The 25,460-nt window shown below is 35.1% G+C and overlaps 1 protein-coding gene across 1 annotated transcript in view; it reads left to right on the plus strand.

Moving 5' to 3' along the window:
* The window catches only part of rnf126 (ring finger protein 126), a 31,468-nt gene extending 21,863 nt beyond the window's left edge, over window positions 1-9,605 (plus strand). Inside the window, 8 exon segments of the mRNA NM_001083017.3 lie at window positions 126-219; window positions 4,216-4,331; window positions 6,030-7,010; window positions 7,206-7,326; window positions 7,666-7,816; window positions 7,845-8,072; window positions 8,102-8,465; window positions 8,502-9,605. Of these exon segments, the coding sequence (NP_001076486.1) occupies window positions 126-219; window positions 4,216-4,331; window positions 6,030-6,182 (363 nt within the window). The 3' untranslated portion in view covers window positions 6,183-7,010; window positions 7,206-7,326; window positions 7,666-7,816; ... (1 more) ...; window positions 8,102-8,465; window positions 8,502-9,605.
* Window positions 9,606-25,460: the final 15,855 nt, after the last annotated feature.

Raw genomic sequence — 25,460 nt, forward strand, 5'->3', positions numbered from 1 at the left:
ATGGCTTATTGCTTTATTTTACAACCAAAGGGCCACAGAAAACTCCACAGAGCCACTTTTGCAATACTGTTGGTGCAGTAAAAAACAGCATTGTGACAATTCTGTGCCTGTTTTCATCCTTGCAGTTATTAAATCAGTTTGAAAATACGGGTCCTCCTCCAGCAGACAAAGACAAGATTAAAAGTCTCCCTACAGTCCAGATAAAACAGGAGCACGTGGGTAAGAATATTAGCTCATCCGCGAGTGCTGTTTTGCTTTGCTTTTTTATTAGCTGCAATGCTTCGAATGGGATTAATTTTGAGGGAATTGATGTGCTTCAGTCCTACAACACTAACTAGTAAATTTCACACAATAAAAGCATCTCTGAAGCTCTGCATCTAATAATTCATTCATTTAATATATGCAAATGCTTTCAAAAGATTAAAAACTTCAGGTCCTCCATGAGCTGTGTTTATATTTTAGTGTTAATAAAGTGATTTATAAAACAGGTTATTTGTTTATCCAATTAGTTATATATATATAGTGTTATAGATACAGTGTCTTTTTATATTAGACGTACATTACCTGACAAAATTCTTGTTCTTGCCTATCCAAGTTTTAGGAATAATAAATAATAATTTGACTTCTAGTTGATCATTTGGTATCAGAAGGGGCTTATATGAAAGGCAAAGGCCTCTAGATGACGCTTATTTGACCAAAATAAAATATGATCATGCCTTGATTTTGAATGATTTCATTAGGACAGTAAGGTCTGACTTTGCGTAGACAAAAGTCTCGTCACTGAACATAAATAATGTCCAGTATAGAATATAAAGTTCTGCTGCAGTGGAGACAGAATGAATATTGTGTCTGACTCCATCATGAGCTTGGAGGACTGCATCCATACATCTCTGACATGACTCAAATCACTGATTAATAAAGTCATCTGGAATGGCAAAGAAAGCGTTCCTGCAGAACTCCCAGAGTTTATCAAGATTCTTTTGATTCATCTTCAATGCCTCCTCCTTTATGCTCAATAATTTTCATGTCTGGTGACTGGGCTGGCCAATCCTGGAGCACCTTGACCTTCTTTGCTTTCAGGAGCTTTGATGTGGAGGCTGAAGTATGAGAAGGAGCGCTATCCTGCTGGAGAATTGTCCCTCTCCTGTGGTTTGTAATGTAATGGGCAGCACAAATGTCTTGATACCTCAGGCTGTTGATGTTTCCATTCACTCTGCAGATCTCACACACACCCCCATACTGAATGTAACCCCAAACCTTGGTTTTTCCTTCCCCAAACTTAGTAGTAGTAGGTCTTCTGCAGTATTTGTCATGGTTGGGATGCAGCTCAACAGATGATTCATCAGAAAAATCCACATTCTGCCACTTTTCCAAATTATCATCTAAAACTCAAGTTATTATTTGTTGTTCTTACAACTGGGATCAAGACAAGACTTTTGTCAGGTAGTGTGCATGAGACATTATGTGGTTCTGCTATTTACACCTGCTTTTAAATTGAATGCCACTCTTTATTTTGGGATACAATAATGCAAAAAAGGTGCAATTTGCATTGCAGTTGTAAACGTTTCTACTCCAGTTTGTTGTTGAAAAATCTAATAAATTGAACAGTGGCTGACAAAACTTGTTGATTTAAAGTAGGAATGCCCTGGAAGAAAAAACAGAGTTGACTGAAAACTGAAACCAACAAATGTTTTGTAATAATTATTTATTAACTTATAGAGACTTTTTTAAGTTTAGCATAGTAAGTAATATAAAATATTATAAATTATACTGATTAAAAAAAACACAAGCCAATCAAATAAACACATTTTATTAGCGATTATTAACAGTTTTTTGATTCTTTTTTTAGTGTTTTTTTTTTTTTGGGTACATGACAAAATAATACAAACACATTACAAATGATCACTGGTAAGGCCTACTTAATGTAAAGCCAGGATGTATACAGTGGTTACTATAGACAAAAGTGCAATATTATAGAAAGAACCTGGTGAGTAGTTTTAAATTGTGTTACAAGACATCGTCACGTACGACCGAAAGTCTTCCCACACTGGGATACACACAAGGACCCCTGCTTTGTCTTTATTATGTAATTTATAAAGTAAACGTTCATACAAAGCTGTTTTAGTCATTAAATTGACTAAACTTTTAATTTGGGGAGTTTCTCATTGTTTTAAGATGCTTCTAGCCGTCACTGAAATACCCACCATGATCACTGTGAACTCTTGTAATATTTGGCATCTGTTCTCTATCTCCCTGTAAGCATAATTTTGGGGACAGTGGTATTAATGTTTCAAGCCATTTGCCTTATATTTAGGGTTTGGTGCCAAAAAGGCTGAACTAGTGAACAGTACCAAATACAATGAATTAATGAGCCTCTTGCTTTTTGACATTTCCAACAAACATTATTATTTACCAGACCCATTCTATTTAGTCGATGCAGTTTTATTGATTATTAAGCAAATTACAGATTAGAATACATTTTTCTCTTTACATAATTAACAAAAATGAACAATGGACACTTCGCTAAGCCCCGCCTTCCTTAGTTACTGTTGCTACGACTGTCAAGCTTTCGTGCCTGGCAAGGCTTTTTCAATGCGTGTGCGCCGGTGTCAGACATTGCCAGGGATATAATGTCATTTTTGGCGAACAGGTGAGATATGCAAGAAAGCCAGACAACAAAAGGACTGCAGTATGCATTACAGGGGTAAATTCACGGCATAATAGGCAACCGATTAGAGAATAAATCAATCAAAATTGAAGCTAGCTTAGCCTAGCCGCCTCATACGCTGACCATTCAACAACTTAGCTTATGCTCAGCAGGAGAGGTGACATTTAAAAATACTCTAATAATAACTAATGGATCCATTATTTCTCTATTTTAGCCAAAAAGCCTGATAGATTAATTGTTGTGCAATGAAATATAGCGTTACTAACCGACGAGGAAACACGCATGACAGTGCTTTTACATAGTTCATTCATAGAAAGAACAGCCAGAAAGGGGAAACTGATAGATTTGTGCCGAATATTAGCATCATTGACCCATAACAATGCACAGTAAGTTACCTATTACTGTCAGTATGTGTGTGTGCTCTTTATAAACGACTGAAAAACAGCTGCTGGTAAAGTATATTGATCGCAAGTGCTCAGTTTTGTTCTGTTGATTTGTAATTTTAAATATTCGTAGCTTGAAATAAGATGGAAATATGAAGTTCAGTAAAGTTCGGACAGATTTCGCAGATTCGTATTTTCTGGATCAATAACTCATGACATTATGACCTATTAGTACCTATTAGCGCTATTAGTATGACTAAGTTACTAACGTTATGGCGAAGGCTTAAACAGAGCATTTCTCACAATATCAAGCGAAAAAAAAATGAATAAGACAGCTGTGAAACATAACCAGCTTTGTTTTTTTTGTAGGAAACACAGTTTAGATCTGTTTAGGGTAAGCGGCGTGTGAGTTATTGCCGTCTGTCTATCACTGAATGTGTCAGGAATATCACAACAAAACCAACTTCGCTCCGCTCCTTTAGCGCCACTTACACAGCTTAATCCACGCTGGCATTTCTCCTCTTGGGTTTTAGGTTTTAAAAAGGGAAAAAAATTCCACCGCCCCATCCAAACTTTAAGGATACAGGGTATCAGATTTGCACAATCCATATGCACTCGCTCAAAAGCTTGACAGAGCCCCTGCGCATATCTACAGTTGCTAAGCCACGATTGGTGGGTGGCGGTTTTTTGGTGTGGCTTACCGAAGGGTCAATTAACAACAACAACAACAAAATATTTTAACAAAACCCAAACTAGTCCCCAACTAAGGCATTGCGGTTAAATGGCTATAATTAAATACAATTAAAACCTTTGATATACAAAAGTCAAATCTACAAATCTTACAAATCTTAAACACGTTTTATTAACCATAACATTGAATTAAGCAACAAAAAATGTACAACTATATTAGTATACAAACTTTGTGAACACATATTTAAGATTTACTTGGATTGGATTGGATTGACCATTACAGTACTCATAAAAAAATCTACAAAGTCATTATTCGCTTTAATAGAAATATATTATATGATATTATTATATGGAGTTTTAGGTTATTTGCTTTACTAAAAACTATCATGTCCCTTTACAGAATAAGCCAAATGCATTATGATGTAATTTAGTGATGATGATGATGATGATGATGTGTTTGCTGACCGCGTTCAGGTGCAGGTCTGGAGTGTCCAGTGTGTAAAGAAGACTACAGCGCAGGAGAAAACGTCAGACAACTTCCTTGCAATCATCTCTTCCATAACGACTGTATAGTTCCCTGGCTCGAGCAGGTGCTGCACTTTTCCACATTTACAACCTCTGACATCATTTATTACACTACTAATGTTTCCATTTGACATTAATTTTATTAGTGTGCGGAAGGGCTGGAGTTTTAAATTGAGTTTCCACTAATGACTAAGAATGTTTAAACGTTGGATGTTTTTTTATCGAATTAATATGCATGTTGCAATTAAAAAAGCACTTTTGTAAAGTAATGTTCCAGTGTCTGAGTTTGACAAGAGCATGTTTCTAAAGGCCTGCTGCTGCCAAACTCAGACACTTTAGATTATTTCATTATAACCTCCTGATGAGGAGAAAATGAACAGAACAGGATGGAAATGAAGAGCTGAATTTCGTTTCAGGTAGCGATTGTCAGTTAGCATCTACTGGAAGTTTATTTTCAGAGTATTACATGGCATTTTCCAAATAAAACAAGACAATTTCAGGAATTTTCTGACACTGGAAAGAAAGGTAAACGTACTATTGTTTGTGCTGTAGTTCTCGCACCAAACTGATGTCACTTCCCATAGCCTGATGAAAGTTTTTATAAGCTGATTTATAGAACAAAAGGAAAAATTACAGAAACAAGTTTTAATACAGGTAATATTTCATAATTATGATAAGTGCAGATGTGTGGATGAAACAAAAATTACTAATGAGAATTCAAAATTATGTAGAATTTTATTAGTATTTAGGTACTTTTTTATTAGTTACATTCATTATAATTTACTTCATTCATGTAACTTATTCCTGTGAATTAAAGCTGATTTTTTGATGCAGCAAAATCTGACTCATTACTGTAATGCAACAAAATCTGACTCATTACTGTAATGCAGCGAAATCTGACTCATTACCGTAATGCAGCAAAAACTGACTTATTGCCATGTTACAAAATCTGGCTCATTACCGTAATGCAGCAAAATCTGACTCATGGCCATGATGCCACAAAATCTGGCTCATTACCATAATGCAACAAAATCTGACTCATTATCGTAATGCAGCAAAATCTGACTCATTGGCATGATGCCACAAAATCTGGCTTATTACTGTAATGCAACAAAATCTGCCTCATTACCATAATGCCACAAAATCTGGCTTATTACCATAATGCAGCAAATTCTGACTCATTACCGTAATGCAACAAAATCTGACTCATTACCGTAAAGCAGCATAATCTGACTCATTACCATAATGCAGCAAAATCTGACTCATTACCATAATGCAGCAAATCTGACTCATTACCGTAATGCAGCAAAATCTGACTCATTACCATAATGCAGCAAAATCTGACTCATTACCGTAATGCAGCAAAATCTAACTCATTACCGTAATGCAACAAAATCTGACTCATTGCCGTAATGCAGCAAAATCTGACTCATTACCGTAATGCAACAAAATCTGACTCCTTGCCGTAATGCCAAAAAATCTGGCTCATTTCCGTAATGCAACAAAATTTGGCTCATTACCGTAATGCTACAAATTCAGACTCATTACCATAATGCAACATACTCTGAATTATTACAGTAATGCAACAAAATCTGGCTCATTACCGTAATGCAACAAAAATCTGACTCTTGATCAGACTTGTGAAGCCTGTTATTTTCAGTTGTTTAATCATTTCCATAAACCAGTAATAGTCACATGCTCTGTGTGTGTTTGTGTGTTTGTTTGTGTGTGTGTGTGTGTGTGTGTGTGTTTTCTCTCTACAGCACGACACGTGTCCGGTGTGCAGGAAGAGTTTGAGCGGTCAGAACACAGCCACGGATCCTCCAGGCCTGTCAGGGATGAATTTCTCTCCATCGTCCTCTTCCTCTTCCTCCTCCAGCTCTCCAAGCAACGAGAACGCCACTAATAACTCATAAAAGCTCAGTCCACGTCCAGAACACATCATTGTCTTCATCATCATCTTCATCATCATCAGCTCAGCCCACTGCGCCCACACCAGAACCCTGAAAACACGGCGCTGGACTGATGGAGAACTGAGCCATCACACACATTATCACACAAACCTGACCAGCTCTGAGAGCAAGCCAAACACACACACACACACATACAAACACACACACACTTACATATACAAACACACACACACTCTCCTCTAACACTATACACCCCGCCTCCTTTCTTTATTTTAAAGCGCTAAACTTCAGAGCCATGAGTTCTCAAGGTTTCAGCGCACACCTGTCCACATCACATGCTTTTAATCAGCAGAAAGGAGGAGGAAAATGCTGAGAGGAAGAGAGATGAAGAACAAGAGGAGATGCAGACACACTCACAGCTGAACTGCGTTTTTAAAAGCAGACTGCGTGTCTCTGGAGAGCGACACGCTCATGAAGAACTTTTTGTTTTAAGCATTTGGAATTTATTTCACTGATGAAAGTGGCTGATATGTAGACGTGCTTATAGCTGATTTCACAAAACCCCACACATTTGAACCCAAAAATCTCAAGATGGTTTTAATAATTATTTTCATAACCATAATGCAACATAATCTGGCTCATTACCGTAATGCAACAAAATCTGGCTCATTACTGTAACGCAAGAAAATCTGACTCGTTACCGTAATTTAACAAAATTTGATTTAATACCGTAACGCAACAAAATCTGGTTCATTACCATAATGCAAAAAATTTGATTCATTACCCTAATGCAGCAAAATCTGATTCATTACCGTAATGCAACAAAATCTGACTCTCTTCCATGATGTAACAATATCTGACTCATTATCATAATGCAAAAAAATTGGACTGGTTACCCTAATGCAAAAAAATCTGACTCATTACTGTAATGCAACAAAATTGATTTATTACCGTAATGGAACAAAATCTGACTCATTACCGTAATGCCAAAAAATGACTGATTACCGTAACACAACAAAAAAACCTACTCATTACAGTAAGGTAACAAAATTTGATTCAATACCATAACAAAATCAGACTCATTACTGTAATGCTATAAAATCTGACTCACTTCCATGATGCAAAAAAATCTGACTTGTTACCATAATGCAACAAAACTGACTCATTACCGTAATGCAACAAAATCTGACTCATTACCGTAGTGCAACAAAATCTGACTCATTACTGTAATGCAACAAAAATCTGACTCATTACCGTAATGCAACAAAAATCTGACTCATTACCGTAATGCAACAAAATTCTGACTCATTACTGTAACGCAAAAAAATTCTGACTTTTCCGTGATGCAACAAAAATATTACTCATTACAGTAATGCAACAAAAATCTGACTCATTAACGTAATGCAAAAAAATCTGACTTATTACTGTAATGCAACAAAATCTGACTCATTACCGTAATGCAACAAAATCTGACTCATTACCGTAGTGCAACAAAATCTGACTCATTACCGTAATGCAACAAAATTCTGACTCATTACTGTAACGCAAAAAAATTCTGACTTTACCGTGATGCAACAAAAATATTACTCATTACAGTAATGCAACAAAAATCTGACTCATTAACGTAATGCAAAAAAATCTGACTTATTACTGTAATGCAACAAAATCTGACTCATTGTCGTAATGCAACAAAAATCTGACTTATCGTAACGCAACAAAAATCTGAATTATTACCGTAATGCAACAACAATCTTACTCATTACCCTAATGCAACAAAAATTTGACTCATTACAGGCAACAAAAGTTTGACTCATTACCGTAATGCAACAAAATCTGACTTATTACTGTAATGCAACAAAATCTGACTCATTGTCGTAATGCAACAAAAATCTGACTTATTACCGTAATGCAACAAAAATCTCACTCATTACCGTAACGCAACAAAAATCTGACTCGTTTCTGTTATGCAGAATAATCTGATTCAATGACCAACAGAAAGATAGAATGTTGCATGGAAGAATCTATAAATTTGTTATAAATTATAGATTGTGGCATGTATTACACTTAGTTTAAAGGGGAAAAAAAAATAAGCCTTAGGTCGTTATATATTTTGGCTACTTTTTCAATGGTCATCCATCTTTAAGATGTATTATAATTTTTTTATGACACCTGCAAACAAAGATAACCTTTATTAATCAATAGATAGGTAAATAAGAAAAATACACAAGTCAAGGCAAATAATGTACATTACTGCATTAAAAAGCATATACTTGCAGCACATTTACAATATATATATATATATATATATATATATATATATATATATATATATATATATATATATATATATATATACACATACACACACACACACGCACACGCAAGTCCCTGTGGCTTCTGATGATACATCGAACTCTTATGAAGCCAAACCATCGTTTCAATTTAACATTATTTACAATGTTTAATATACAGCAAACAGTTTTCAGTGCACAGGCCATAATAGTTCTTACCTGTGATTTTCAAAGATGCGGAAACTGCTATTATGCTCACTACTTTCATGTACATGCAGAGAACTGTTTGCCTGTAATAATATTGTAAACAATGTTCAATTTCTTGCACAGTGTGTCATCAGGAGCCACAAGGATTGATTTGGACATGTTTGAATGTGTTTATTTGTAATCTTAAACATGAGTGACCATTGACTTGCATTATATGAAGTTCCACAGATTCAGCAGAGTCACAGTCTTTGATGGCCTGAGGGTGAGAAAATGTTCTTTAATTTGTAAGAATCATTTTTGCTCTACTCTTTACACTAATGAAAGCCTTTGAGAATGAGATTAGTAAAATTAATAGGAAGCATTGCAGTATGCTAATGAGAATGCTTAATTCTTATGGAAATATGCATATTCAGATTTTTGGGTTGAAACTGGACGTGTTTTTTGTGATTCACCCAAGTAGTCATAATCATATTCAAGAAAAGGGGAAAAACTGTCATATTGTGATGAGCTGAGAAATCCAGGAGCATCTGTGACTGAGGAAAGGTTTCTCTCCCGGTATTTATTTGCACAGTATTTTTAATTATTTTTGGGAACATTATTAGAACACTGAACAAACAGAGAAGTGTGAGTGATGTTTTTTGGCAACATTTGATATGTTTTTTTTTTTTTTGCTTCTTTTTTACATTTAAGTTCATGAGAAAACATCTTTTCTCCTCTTCACCCTGTGTTTTTGGGCTTTTAACCGAACGGCTCAGAATCTCTCTCTTCTTTTTTTATCTTTTTAGTTTTTCTCTCTCCTCAGTCGTCTTCTCTCAGTCTGCTGCACATATTCAGTGACTTTCAGTTCAATGCAATTTTTTTTAACTTATTTTAAGTGAAATGATTTGTTTTTGTAAATCATAATAAAGGAGAAGAATGAGCGAATGAATCACTTCTGATAATGATGATGTTCACTGGTGTCTCACAAACACAAACTAACTGCAGAGTTTTTCCTCTAACAGACTCGGCTAACAGAGCAGATCAGATGACCCGAGATCAGTCTGAGACACTGATGAAGGTATTCTGTGGGAATGTGTGGGTAAAAACTGCCACTCTGTAAACCTTTCAACCTAAACCTTTATCTATCTATCTATCTATCTATCTATCTATCTATCTATCTATCTATCTATCTATCTATCTATCTATCTATCTATCTATCTATCTATCTATCTATCTATCTATCTATCTATCTATCTATCTATCTATCTATCGTTCTATCTATCTATCTATCTATCTATCTATCTATCTATCTATCTATCTATCTATCTATCTATCTATCTATCTATCTATCTATCTATCTATCTATCTATCTATCTACAGTATCTATCTATCTACAGTATCTATCTATCTATCTATCTATCTATCTATCTATCTATCTATCTATCTATCTATCTATCTATCTATCTATCTATCTATCTATCTATCTATCTATCGTTCTATCTATCTATCTATCTATCTATCTATCTATCTATCTATCTATCTATCTATCTATCTATCTATCTATCTATCTATCTATCTATCTATCTATCTATCTATCTATCTATCTACAGTATCTATCTATCTACAGTATCTATCTATCTATCTATCTATCTATCTATCTATCTATCTATCTATCTATCTATCTATCTATCTATCTATCTATCTATCTATCTATCTATCTATCTATCTATCTATCTATCTATCTATCTATCTATCTATCGTTCTATCGTTCTATCGTTCTATCTATCTATCTATCTATCTATCTATCTATCTATCTATCTATCTATCTATCTATCTATCTATCTATCTATCTATCGTTCTATCTATCTATCTATCTATCTATCTATCTATCTATCTATCTATCTATCTATCTATCTATCTATCTATCTATCTATCTATCTACAGTATCTATCTATCTATCTATCTATCTATCTATCTATCTATCTATCTATCTATCTATCTATCTATCTATCTATCTATCTATCTATCTATCTATCTATCTATCTATCTATCTATCTATCTATCTATCGTTCTATCTATCTATCTATCTATCTATCTATCTATCTATCGTTCTATCGTTCTATCGTTCTATCGTTCTATCTATCTATCTATCTATCTATCTATCTATCTATCTATCTATCTATCTATCTATCTATCTAAAATGAGTGTGCCAAAATTGCTCCACAGCGCTGTAACAGATTAATTGCAAGTAATCGAAAATGCTTGATGGCTGAAGGAAAACAAATTCAGGAATTTGGAGTGGCCTAGTCCTGAACCTGACCTGAACCCCATAGAGATGATGTGGGATGATCTTAAAAAGGCGGTTAATGCTCAAACACAATGTGGCACAAAATGGCTAAATTACAACAATACTACAAACATAATTGGGTCAAAATTCCTCCACAGTGCTGTATCAGAATAATTAGAAAAAGAGTGGCCAGAGGGCCAAAGGAAAACTAAATCAGGAATTTGGAGTGGCCTAGTCAAAGTCCTGACCTGAATGTAATTGAGATGCTGAGGCATGACTTTATAAAGGCAGTTCATGCTTGAAAACCCTCAAAAGGCGCTGAAATACAACAATATTGCAAACACGAGAGGGCCAAAATTCCTCCACAGCGCTGTAACAGACTCATTGCAAGTTATCGAAAACCCTAGATTGCAAATTAGCGCTAGATGGCCCAAGCAGTTATTAGGTTTTGAGCCAAACACTTTTTCACACAGGACTATATAGTTTTGTATTTCGTGTTGCCTTCATAATTAAAAGCTTAATTTTTAAGCTGCATGATGTACTTGTGTCATCTTTGAGTATTATTTACGTTAGTTTGATGATCTGAAACATTAAAATGTGAAAAACATACAAAAAAAAGAAGAAGAAAAGAAATGGGTACAGTACAAACACTGTCACACCTCTGTATAAAGGCACATAGCAGAGTGCATATAAGTGAAGAGTGCAGTGCAACTCTTATGCTTGTTAAAGTGACAGAGCTATTTTTACAGTACAACCTTGTCTGTTTTCTCATTTTGACGTTCTGTTGCTTCCAGATTTAATGCGTTGGCTTCAGTGCTGCTGTGTGCTTTCAGACACAGTAACTCCCTCTGTTTGCTTGCAGTATGTATTTAGTACATTTATTTTTATGCGATCACCTAAAGCAGACTCTATGTTCAGAGACTTATGAGCTATTTTCACTTGAGCTGGTTGGTTTTCTCCCTCACTGCTGTTATGCTTCACTCTTAAAGATTCCCGAACTTTTTATTTTTTTTCATAGTGATGCAATAGCAGAAGACGTTTCAGCTCCCTGAAGAACCTTCCAGTGGACGGTTTATTTATAGAGATCCCTTTTTCTCTCAGTGTGAAGAATAGTTTAGACTTTAACCACTGTAAAGGATGTTTTGTACTGTGGAAAGATTTGATGAATGATAGAGATTAGATTGATGCCAGAAAAAAAAACAGGGGCCTCGTGTATATCAACGCTGCGTACACACAAAAACTTTGCATACAGCAGGTTTCACGCTCATGTTTGGATTTATCAACGATGAAATTACCATGAGGCGAAGCAGTGGCGCAGTAGGTAGTGCTGTCGCCTCATAGCAAGAAGGTCGCTGGATCGAACCTCGGCTCAGTTGGCGTTTCTGTGTGGAGTTTGCATGTTCTCCCTGCCTTTGCGTGGGTTTCCTCCGGGTGCTCCGGTTTCCCCCACAGTCCAAACACATGCGGTACAGGTGAATTGGGTAGGCTAAATTGTCCGTAGTGTATGAGTATGAATGTGTGTGTGGATGTTTCCCAGAGATGGGTTGTGGCTGGAAGGGCATCCGCTGCGTAAAAACTTGCTGGATAAGTTGGCGGTTCATTCCGCTGTGGCGACCCCGGATTAATAAAGGGTCTAAGCCAACAAGAAAATGAATGAAATTACCATGAGAATGTGCGTTGGTCCGCACCAGCTTCATGTCTGGCGTACGTGTATTTGGATGTTGAATTGCACACTACAAAGTATCGCACCAACACATGTGAAACACATGTTAATTTATAAGCTATATATTTATAATTGATAAAATGAGTTAATTGACACAATATTTTTTACCAGTTATGTGATTTAGAACATGTAAAAGCATTTGCAAATGTATACAAGCCCTAAGTCTATGGCAATGGCAGTGTTGGCCTTATTAGAAGACATTGTCAATGGTCGGATCCGAACGGGATGAAGTTTTTAGGGATTTTTTTTAGGGATCACAGTGATCTTCTGGCCGACGATGATGACTGGCTTGTTAGCCGTTTCGGATTTCCAAGAGGTATCCTCTTGGAGCTCTGTGCTGAGTTGGGTCCAAATTTGGAAAGAGAGACAGCGAGGAGGCTCCAAGGTGGCAGGGTGCGTGATGTATTGAAGTTTTTATTTATATATATATATATATATATATATATATATATATATATATATATATACATACAATGATGCCCATTCTCGCACTCGGTCAGTTGTAGAGTGGGCAATTGGGCAGCTGAAATGTCAGTGGCGCTGCCTTGATAAGAGCAGAGGGGTGCTGCTATACCTCCCTAACAAAGTGTTCCTCTATTACATCTGTGTCTCCCACAGACACTGATACTACTCCAGACAGTAAAGTGTCACCCACAATTGAGGCAACTCTCTCCTCAAAGGATGTTAGTTCAACATCCCCTGTTCCCTCACCTGTTCAGGCCACACTTTGACGGTGTGCCGATGTTCTCCTCTTAATCTGCACCTTTACATCAGACCATTTCTTTTTTAATTCACTCACAGTGCGATGTTCAGACCCCACTGCGTTAACCGCGTCAGCTAAACTCTTCCACTCTATTTTTTAAATTTTGTTATTTATTCCGGAGAACAAACTTGCAAATAACAGTTTTTCTCCGGTCTACCTTTGATAAGAGCACCTCCAATTCACACTCGGTGAAGTTTCTCTTCTTGCTTGCTTTTGCCATTGATTTTCCTTTGGTTTTGCCAAAGTAGAGTCATTAGCATATTTATACAGGGGAGGAGACAGGGAGGGGTTTTGTGTGCGCTCAGTTTTACATTAATTCGGATGTACAAAGAGAATATGCGTGGGATTCCGTGGACGCAGTGTTTCACATCTGAATTTTTTTACCGCGTACGCACATTTACAGCTTTGTCTGTACGCAATGTTTTAGTATTAATTCAATGCAAGTTGTTGTGCATGAGGCCCCTGGAGTCTTTAACCCCTGTAAAGAATGTTTTTTACTATGGAAAGATTGTATGAATGTTAGAGGTTAGATTGATGCCAGAAAAAAAAAACCTGGTGAACAAAATGAAACGTGCAGTATAGGGCTGCACAATAGATCGTTTTAGCATCAATATTGCAATATGCGGATCTGCAATAGTCACGTAGAGTCGCTGCTAGGCATGGGACAATAACCGTGTTCAAGGTATACCAGTTAAGAAGAGGTCTCATATATATATATATATATATATATATATATATATATATATATATATATATATATGTAAATGTGTATATGTAAATGTGTATGTGTGTGTATGTGTGTATATATGTGTATATATATATATATATATATATATATATATATATATATATATATATATATATATATGTATGTAAATGTGTGTGTGTATATATATATATATATATATATATATATATATATATATGTATATATGTATATATAAATATATATATGTAAATGTGTGTATATATATATATATATATATATATATATATATATATATATATATATATATATATATATATATATGTAAATGTATAAATATGTATATGTATATATATATGTATATGTATATATATATATGTATATATGTATGTATGTATGTGTATATATATATATATATATATATATATATATATATATATATATATATATATATATATATATATATATATATATATACATATACATATATATACATATATATATATATATATACATATACATTTATATGATGCATATGTATATATGTATATATATATATATATATATATATATATATATATATATATATATGTATATATGTATGTATATATATATATATATGTATATATATATATATATATATATATATATATATATATATATATATATATATATATATATATATATACATATATATATATATATACATATATACATATATATATATATATATACATATATATATATATACATATATATATATATACATATATATATATATATATATATATATATATATATATATATATATATATATATATATACATATATATATATATATATATATATATATATATATATATATATATTTGTATTTAATTTAGTTATATTCTGTTTTAGCTTAGCTTCTGTATTTTCTTTAGGAGTTTTTTTTTTTTCTTAAGATAAGACAAAAATTGCCTTTTATATCTTTCACTGTTCATTTGGAAACGCAAAGCTCCAGAAAACCTGAAACTGTCAGGGAAACCTGTTTGAAAACAATCATAGTAAACATGTTTTTTTCATTTTTTGCTGCTTTTTCCCAAATCTTATCAAATGATCATTACGTCTCCCTAAACACAGTGAAAGCACATGTTGCATCTGTGAATCTCCTGATCAACCCTCTCAGATCTTTCTTGGAACTTTGCCTTTTATGCAAATGAAGCCCAAAGCATCATCCTTTAAATGTGTCATACCAGGAAGTGAGTGCCGGCATTCAGTTCTGCAGACACACAGCAGAGGGATTGATGCTCGGCTTCAGCTCTGCCCCAGTGTGAAGCAGACGCTGGTTTGGGATCATGGTGACCCCGCTGACCTCCAGGGGTCAAACGCTGCACATCTGAAGGGTTTCATGGCTCATCCTCCGTCTCCTGGACTCTACAACCTTTCAATGTCATTGGTCCAGGCTGCTGCTGTCCTCAAGGTCCGCTCAAATCTCTGCGCTTCAGGGAGAACCAGGTAAGATCTGCAATCATTTTACTGTCTGTTTAGCCAATACAGTTAAGGTCATAATTATTAGTGCACCTTGGTTTTTTTCTTTTTCAAATATTTCCCAAATGATGTTTAACAATCTTTCACAGTATTTCCTATAATATTTTTTCCTTCTGGAAAAAAAAGTCTGATTTGTTTTAGTTTGGCTTGAATTAAAGCAGTTTTTTTTAACCATTTAAGGTTAATATTATCAGCCCCTTTAAGCAATATTTGTTTTGGATTGTCTACAGAACAGACCACTGTTATACAATGACTTGCCTAATTAACCTATAATTAAGCCTTCAAATGTCACTTTAAGCTGAATACTAGTGTCTTGAAAAATATCCAGTCAAATATTATATACTGCGAAAAGATATATAGGCAGGCTAATTATTCAGGAGGGCTAACAATGTGACTTTTACTGTATAATCAGTCTGTTTACCTGCTCGGGTGGATTCAATCCAGATGACTTGCTTCTTGCTCTTTCTGATTGATAATGAGCTGTGTGTGTGTGTGTTTCAGATGGTTGGAAATAATCTGGGATATTTCCACTTTAAGTTATTTGTAGAGCACTTCTCACAATAATTATCATTCCAAAGCAGCTTCACAAAAGGGCAAGGTTTTTTTTTTTTGGTCCCACTTTATATTAAATGGCCTTAACTAATATGTAATTACATAGGAATTAACAGTTTGTTACAATGTACTTATTGTGTAAATATGTGTATTTACTGTGTACTTATGCTTGATTAAACACAAGTATGTAATTACATCTGTAATTAACTTTTGTAATTACATTTGTAAAAACACTGTTGACCATCCCTTACACCTTAACCCTCCCTTAAACCTACCCATACCACCAAACCTGTTCATAACCCAACCTCTATCCCAACTCAAAAGCACCACAAGTGTTCTCAAATACATTATCAACACAGTAAGTATATTGTATTTATTTGTATTTGTATTTTTGATGCAAGTAAATAGTAGTTAAGGACACTTAATATAAAGTGGGACCTTTTTTTTTTAACTTTCTTTATTGTCCACAAGTGGAAATTGATCAAATTTACAACCACATCAGCGTTCACTTTACACACATCACAGAAAAAACATTCAACACGAATACATTCAACGTCGTCACATATGTCACATTAAAAAACTCAATTTAACACCCTAAACATAATTAAAAAGTATTTAAAATGATAATGGCACTCCCCAGCTAGAAGGGAACGTTCTCTCAACTTTGGCTAACATTCCTTACAGGTTGTGTTAATGTTTTAAAAAAAACATTTCAATGTAATATCCAATGAATATTCAAAAAATGTTTTCCCCAAAACAATGAAAAAGAACATTCTAGCAATGTTTTAAAAATATTTGTAAGGGAACAGATTAAACAACGTTCTCTTAGATAACGTTTTCACAAAGTTTTTTAAAACAAAGAACATTCTTACAGTCACATTAGAGAAATGTCTTAAGAACATCATTGAGATGCGAGATGTGGAATGTTCTTTGAAGAATGTTCTAGCAATAAAACATCTAAACAAAGCTAGCACATTTTATCTGCAACATTTTAAAAACATTTTAAGAGTATTGAAAGGGCATCAGATTAAACAATGTTCTCTTAGAAAACATTTTCACAATGTTTCATAAAACCAAAGTAAGAACATTCTCACAGTTACATTAGAGAAATGTTATAAGAACATGATTTATTTTCAATATCAAGACAGAAAGACAATTAACATACTAATTTTAACCTGTACTTATTAAAATATACAAAATGCCATGTTCAAATACTAATTGCAGGCAAATAAGTAAAACCTAATGGTTTAAAAAATAGTGGCAGAGCACAGATTTAAAGTGACAATTAATTAGCATTTCCTACAATTATGAAAATAAGTATTATGTGTCAGCAAATTATTCTTGTTTAATATACCAGATTTTTAAAATTGTTTTCTTTTTTTTTGTTTGATTTGTTACACGTTATACAATGAGCACTAGAATATAAGAAAATGCAGTGCTTTAAACTTTTTTTCCACATTGCTACTGTAAAATTAAATATGTTAAATGGTTATAGAGAGTGTTTTATTTTTGGAAACAAAAAAGAAAACAAACAATGTTATTAACAAACATGTAGAATTTTTCTAGAGAATGTTTACCTACCATTAAAGAGAACATTCTGGGAACTTAAAGAAAACTAGCCGCTAATAATGTTATACCAATGTTAGAATATAATGTTCTAAAATTGTTACCAGCAAATGTTTTTAGAATGTTTCTCGAGAATGTTTACCTACCATTAAAGAGAACATTCTGGGAACTTAAAGAAAACTAGCCGCCGAAAACAGTAATGCAACACTGCTTGGTAATATTCTCAGAACATGTAGAGAACTACAAATTTCTAGCTGGGTCGGCACAAAGGACATTTGATGCACATTTTTCTTTACTTGAGGTTGCCTAAAACGTCTTTTTTTATGGCGGGAGCTGAAATTTGATATTCAAGGGATGGGAACAATCTTCAACAGTGATGTGTGCCTTCTGTCTAATTCTCATGGAATAAATTTCATTTGGTTGTTTTTGTGCTTTACCTACAATTGTACTGCCAATTTTTACTACTCGGCTTTTCCTTAATTGGCAACAGTCCATACCATGCAATCATGGTAACACTTTCAACCAAGATCTTGTATACCATCTCAAGGACATCTTGACTCACAGCAAATTGTTGTAACCTCCTAATGAGATATAATCTCTGCATTGCTTTTTTAAAAATGGACTCTGCATTTGCCGCAAATGTGAATCCACTATCAATAAGTGTTTCTGATTATTTAAAACAGCCAACTGTCTCTATTTCATGTCCCTCAAGCACCAGAGGTTTCAACCCTTGACTAAGCACTAGTTTATTGCTAATTATCATCTCCTTGGTTTTATTAAAATTGATCTCCAGTGAACTCTTTTTACACCAATTTTGGAGCAAATTTATATAATTATAGTATGAAGTATCTCCTTCTGTTCCTATTTTAGTCAAGGTTAATACATTACATTCAAACTCAGTAAAGGTTTTGAGTATAAGTTGAACAGTACTGTATATGAAGAGTTCAGGTGCATAAACCTTTCATTTTCTTCTAAAATGTGCATTTTTCTTTGGCTCCTATATGTCTTGATTCTGTAATTTCACTTTAATGGCCAATAATAGGTTATTTTCATGTACCATGACATAAGTGAACATAAACATAAGAGGTAAAAAAAAAGCCACTTTGTTTGCATCTGAACTCTTCAATTATACATGCAGTTATACAGTGCATCAGGAAAGTATTCAAAGCGCATCAATTTTTCCACATTCCAAAATGGATTAAATTCATTTATTTCCTCAACATTCTGCACACAATACCCCATAATGACAATGCAAAAAAAGAGTTTTTGAAATTGTTGCAAATTTATTAAAAATAAAAAAGCTGATAAATCAGATGTACATCAGTGTTCTCAGCCTTTGCTCAATGCTTTGTTGATGCACCTTTGGCAGCGATTACAGCCTCAAGTCTTTTTGAATGTGATGCCACAAGCTTGGCACACCTGTCTTTGGGAATTTTTGCCCATTCCTCTTTGCAGTACTTCTCAAGCTCTATCAGGTTGGATGGGAAGTGACTGTGTACAGCCATTTTCAGATCTCTCCAGAGATGTTCAATAGGGTTTAGGTCTGGACTCTGGCTGGGCCACTCAAGGACAATCACAGAGTTGTGTTAAAGCCAGTCCATTGATATTTTGGCAGTGTGCTTTGGGTCATTGTCCTGCTGAAGATGAACCATCGCTCAAGTCTAAGGTCAATTTAATGCCAGCAATTTACTGTAAATCAAAATTACAGCAAAAATACTGTATTAATATTTACAGTGTCATTTTTTTTTCTTGCTGTATTTTTGCATTTGCACTATTGTATATCTTTACTGTAAAATGTACAGTATTTGTACCTGTAATATATTTACATACAAATAGGAAGTGACTTGTAATTCATCATTCACTCATCTGTTTACCGTAAAACAGTCCAAATTACTGTGTTTCATATGATTATGGCCTAGTATGACACTCATTTGTAAAACTGATTACAATCAATAATCTTAAAGAGTAAAGAAGTTGAGTATATAAGATATATACATGGTTAACCCGCAGTATATAAAGTGTAATTTTTATTTAACCAGCATTGTCTGGTTGATCATTTGTGCACACTGTGGGCTTTACAGTAACCTACTGGCAACATTTTCCCAGCAATTTACTGTAAATCAGACTTGCGGAAAAATACTGTATTCATATTTACAGTATTTTATATTGCTGTACATGCATTTACAGTATTGTCACTCTACTGTAAAATATACAGTATTTGTACCGGTAATATGTGTTAATACAAATTAAAAATGACTTGTAACTCATTGTTCACTTGTCTGTTTATCGTCCAAATGGTAAATTACTATATTTCTTATGATTATGGCCTGGGTTGACACTCATGTTTTACTGTACTTCAACTAATCTCAAATTAAAAATACAGTTGTTTTACAGGGCCAAGAAGATAATTCCCACAAATGCAACTTTAAAATACAGTAACACATTGCATGACTATTAATATGCACAACTAATATTGTGTAGAATAAAATGTGATTGATGTTACAGTAAAATACTGTGTAAATTACAAAAATTATCAAAAGTGTAGGCTACCTAAAAAAGTAAGCTCAAAATTAGCTTGGAGTGGTGCACTACAAAGGGTTCATGTAAAATACTGTAACACTTTAGTCTGAGTAGCAGATCACACCATCAACTACTGGCTGATTACCTGCTTAATTTTTTATGTTATTGGCTGTTTTTTAGTGCTTAAAAATTGTGATTTTATTCTACATCCCTAATCCTACCCAATATCTCAATGTAGTTATTAATATGCAGCAAGTTAATACTGTATTAAGCTAATTAGTGAGTCTATGTTAATGGTTTATTAATAGCAGCAATTAAACCCTAAAAATAATATTCATTCTCTCATTTTCTTCAGCTTAGTCCCTTTATTAATCAGGGGTCGCCACAGTGGAATGAACCGCCAGCTTATTCAGCATATGTTTTACGCAGCGGATGCCCTTCCAGCTGCAACCCAGTTCTGGGAAACACACAATCATTCACACTCATACACTATAGTGCATGTGTTTGGACTGTGGGGGAACCCAGAGCACATGGAGGAAACCCACTCCAACACTCCAACTGGCCCAGCTGGGACTCGAACCAGCGACCTTCTTGCTGTGAGGCGATAGTGCTAACCACTGAGCCACCATGTTGCTCAAAACAAAATACAATACAAAAAATGTATGCAAAAAAGTATAGTTTAGTTTAGTTTGCGCTGCTGTATTGATTTTGTACTGATTATCATGTTATATTTTGGCATTAAACCAATGCAAGACAGAGAGAACATGCATCGAGGTCTGAATGAATGAAAATGTATTTGCATGACAATTAAACCTGGGAATTTTAGACTGTGCAGAGTTTCTAGGACACTGAATCAATGTAGGATTGCTGTAAATGGTATGAATATGTCTTCTATGAGAGACGAGGACGCACAGTGCACTGTCTGGGAGAAAGGTACAAAAGCTGTCACTGAGGTGATCTCCTTTAAATAGGTCCATTTCTGCTAATATTTAATTTTAAGTGACAAAAATTGTGCAATACACTACCTGACAAAAGTCTTGTCGCCTATCCAAGTTTTAGCAACAGCAAATAATAATTTGACTTCCAATTGAACATTTGGTATCAGAAGTGGCTTATATTAAAATGCAAACGCCTGTCGATTACGCTTATTTTAGCAAAATAAAATATGATCATGCCTTGATTTTGAATGATTTCATTAGGACAGTAAGGTCTGACTTTGCTTAGACTAAATTCTTGTCACTGAACAGAAATAATGTCCAGTATAGAATATAAAGTCCTGCTGCAGTGGAGACAGAATGAATATTGTGTCTGACTCCATCATGAGCTTGGAGGACTGCATCCATACATCTCTGACATGACTCAGATCACTGATTAATAAAGTCATCTGGAATGGCAAAGAAAGCGTTCCTGTAGGACTTCCAGAGTTCATCAAGACTCTTTGGATTCATCTTCAATGCCTCCTTCTTCTTACATAAGATATGCTCAATAATGTTCATGTCTGGTGACTGGGCTGGCTAATCCTTGAGCACCTTGACTTTCTTTGCTTTCAGGAGCTTTGATGTGGAGGCTGAAGTATGAGAAGGAGCGCTATCCTGCTGGAGAATTGTCCCTCTCCTGTGGTTTGTAATGTAATGGGCAGCACAAATGTCTTGATACCTCAGGCTGTTGATGTTGATCATCCACTCTGCAGATCTCTCGCACACCCCCATACTGAATGTAACCCCAAACCGTGATTTCTCCATCACCAAACTTGACTGAGTTCGGTGAGAATTTTCAGTTCATGCGGGTTCAGTAGGTCTTCTGCAGTATTTGTGATGATTGGGATGCAGCACAACAGACGATTCATCAGAAAAATCCACCTTCAGCCACTTTTCCACATGATCAACTAGAAGTCAAGTTATTATTTGCTACTCTTACAACTGGGATCCACTACAACACTTTTGTCAGGTAGTTTACATTAATATTATTAATATTATGTTTACATTTTCTTATTATTCAAATTCTGACTGAGAATAATTGATAGAACGTGTTGGACAGGTTGTTATTTGTCTAATACAGTGGTTCTCAAATATTTTTCATTAAGTACCACCTCAGAAAAAAAATGTCACTCCAAGTACCACCAAAATGAGCAGTATTGAAATACAGTAGTGTAGTAGGCCCAGTAAAGCAGCTACAACTCTGCACAGCAAAACAAACGTGGCAGATTACCTCAGAAATATAGGCTATATGTCATATATGGCACATTATATACATAATTTTTGATACATTTTGAAATATATGTAGCATGTACATTACATATTTCATTCCTCCGCGTACCACTAGAAGGAAGCCCGCGTAGTGGTACACGTACCACAGTTTGAGAACCACTGGTCTAATAAATGACTTAATAGGCTACATTTTTTTTATTTTAAACTTTAACAGATTCCAGTTTTAGGAAATATTTTTGGTACATCAAAAGGTGTGGTTATGATGACCACAGTGGTGCCCCAGAAAGTTTTCTTACAACATACAGTATATGCCATGTCTAAAATGAAAGGTGCTGTAGGTGATCTTCCACAATGCTAACACCCTGCTGAATAATCCAGCCTAAACCAGCCTAGGCTGGTTGGCTGGTTTTAGCTGGTTGACCAGCCTGGTTTTAGAGGGGTTTTGGCCATTTCCAGCCTGGTCTTAGCTGGTCAGGCTGGAAAATGACCAGCTAAAACCAGCCTGGTTTAAGCTGGACATAGCTGGTTTTGGCCAGGCTCCCAGCTTGGCTAGGCTGGTCAAGCAGGTTTTAGCTGGTCATCTCCAAGCCTGACCAGCTAAGAATTTAAGATAAAATTTTATCTTGCACATGCCACTTTGAAGGTCTCAACACGGGCCTGTAGACATCACCTGGATGCTTTCCCATATCCAGTTACAATTCAGTTGGTAAGAGGCCAGTTCCTTTTCCCATATCGTGATGATGGGGAGTGCAACAGAGAGTCATAGTTAAGCAGTTTGTTATAAATGCATGAGATTGCTCCACATGACTGAGAGAAATTCACACAGTCCCACAATGGATGAGTGTCCAAATTACAGTTGCACGGAACTCCTTACAAACACTTTTTGATTAGAGTTGTTTATTTTTAAATATAACACTGATAATGAACAGTTACATCCTTTTAAACAACCACAGTACTTACTCTTTTTAACTTGTGAAGTTAACACATTTGTGAAAGTGCCAACAATTATAGCACTATTTTAATTTATTGCTAACTAAATTGCTAACAATGATACATGTTAAACAGGCAAGGCAGTGGCGCAGTAGGTAGTGCTGTCGCCTTACAGCAAGAAGGACGCTGGTTCGATCCTCGGCTCAGTTTGTGTTTCTGTGTGGAGTTTGCATGTTCTCCCTGCCTTCGCGTGTGTTTCCTTCGGGTGCTCCGGTTTCCCCCACAGTCCAAAGACATGCGGGACAGGTGAATTGGGTAGGCTAAATTGTCCGTAGTGTGTGAGTGTGAGTGTGAATGTGTGTGTGGATGTTTCCCAGAGATGGGTTGTGGCTGGAAGGGCATCCGCTGTGTAAAAACTTGCTGGATAAGTTGGCGGTTCATTCCGCTGTGGCGACCCCGGATTAATAAAGGGACTAAGCCGACAAGAAAATGAATGAATGAGTGATTTACAAGGGTTAAAAATTTCTATGGTTTTGTAGGGTACACCAATAGAGGAAGCTGTATTGATAATATTGTTGCTCAAAAAGATATATGGATAAACTGTATTATCAGGGTCTTTTGTTCAGGTTATAAATGAACTAATTCATCGTTATTATTTTAGTAATAATATATAGTAATAATATTTAGTAATAATTGAAATATTTTAAGATCAGTTAATTAAATTAATTGAAACAACATTATTAAATTAGCTAAAAACAAAAATATAACATTACACTGAATTTATTTAAAAAAAATTTTTTTTGTGACACCCCAAGATTTGGTGTGGCGTCTTCTGGCCACTCCTAAGACAATTTCTCTGGGGGCGCCACTGCCCTATTCACCAAGCTGGCTACGCACCTGCCATATGAATTGTTTGGAACCACTTGCCTTATTTTTTTCAGTGTAGTGCGTTGTGTTCGCCAGCAGGAGGCGCTGAAATGCAGCCTGTGCTCACTCACTCTGACAGACTGTCATTGAGCGCATCCTCTAGAGTCATGACATCATAACGCCATGACGACATCTGCATTTTTTAGACAAACAACAAGAAGTGCCAGATTGTTTATGCGACAATAGTAGCTGCAAATATCCCAGCCATCTGTTTAAACCCGTGACCTTAGTCAGAAATAGGTTTGCAGACAGACTTGATTGATTACATTTTAAGCGAGTGCGACTGTGAAGACGACTGATTAATGAAACGAAACGCGAGTTTTAGTGTCTCTCATTAGCTCTTAAACGATTAACAGTGAGAGTTTGTTTTGTTCTGGGGACATCACAGATTATCAGTTTTTCATTTTTGCATCCTCAATGAAGCTTTCAGTGAGCTGTTTTAATTAAAATAATCCTGTTTGTCTTAGTGTGAAGGACATGCATAAAAAATCTGTTCATATGTAGACAAATACGCTCACCGGCCACTTTATTAGGTACACCTATACAACAAAACACACAATAATTAGTGTAATTGGAAAAGCTAAGGTTATTAGTTACTGTAGCTATATTAGTTGGTTGTACCTTTAACTAATAAGGTAGAAACTAACAGCCTTTAACGTTTTAAAGGTATTATATATAAACATGCACTTGCCGGCCACTTTATTAGGTACACCTTACTAGTCCCAAGTTGGACCACCTTTTACCTTCAAAACTGCTTTAATCCTTCATGGCATAGATTCAACAAGGTACTGGAAAAATTCCGCTGAGATTTTGCTCCTTATTGACATGACAGCATCATGCAGTTGCTGTAGATTTGTCAGCTGCACATCCATGATGCAAATCTACTGTTCTACCACATCCCAAAGGTGCTCGATTGGATTGAGAGCTGGTGGCTGTGGAGGCCATTTGAGTACAGTGAACTCATTGTCATGTTCAAGAAACCAGTCTGAGATGATTCATGCTTTATGACATGGTGCGTTATCCTGCTGGAAGTAGCCATCAGAAGATGAGTACACTGTGGTCATAAAGGGATGGACATGGTCAGCAACAATAC

Source organism: Danio rerio, chromosome 2, assembly GCF_052040795.2.
Source record: "Danio rerio strain M-AB ecotype USA chromosome 2, GRCz13ab, whole genome shotgun sequence".
Taxonomy (NCBI): Eukaryota; Metazoa; Chordata; class Actinopteri; order Cypriniformes; family Danionidae; genus Danio; species Danio rerio.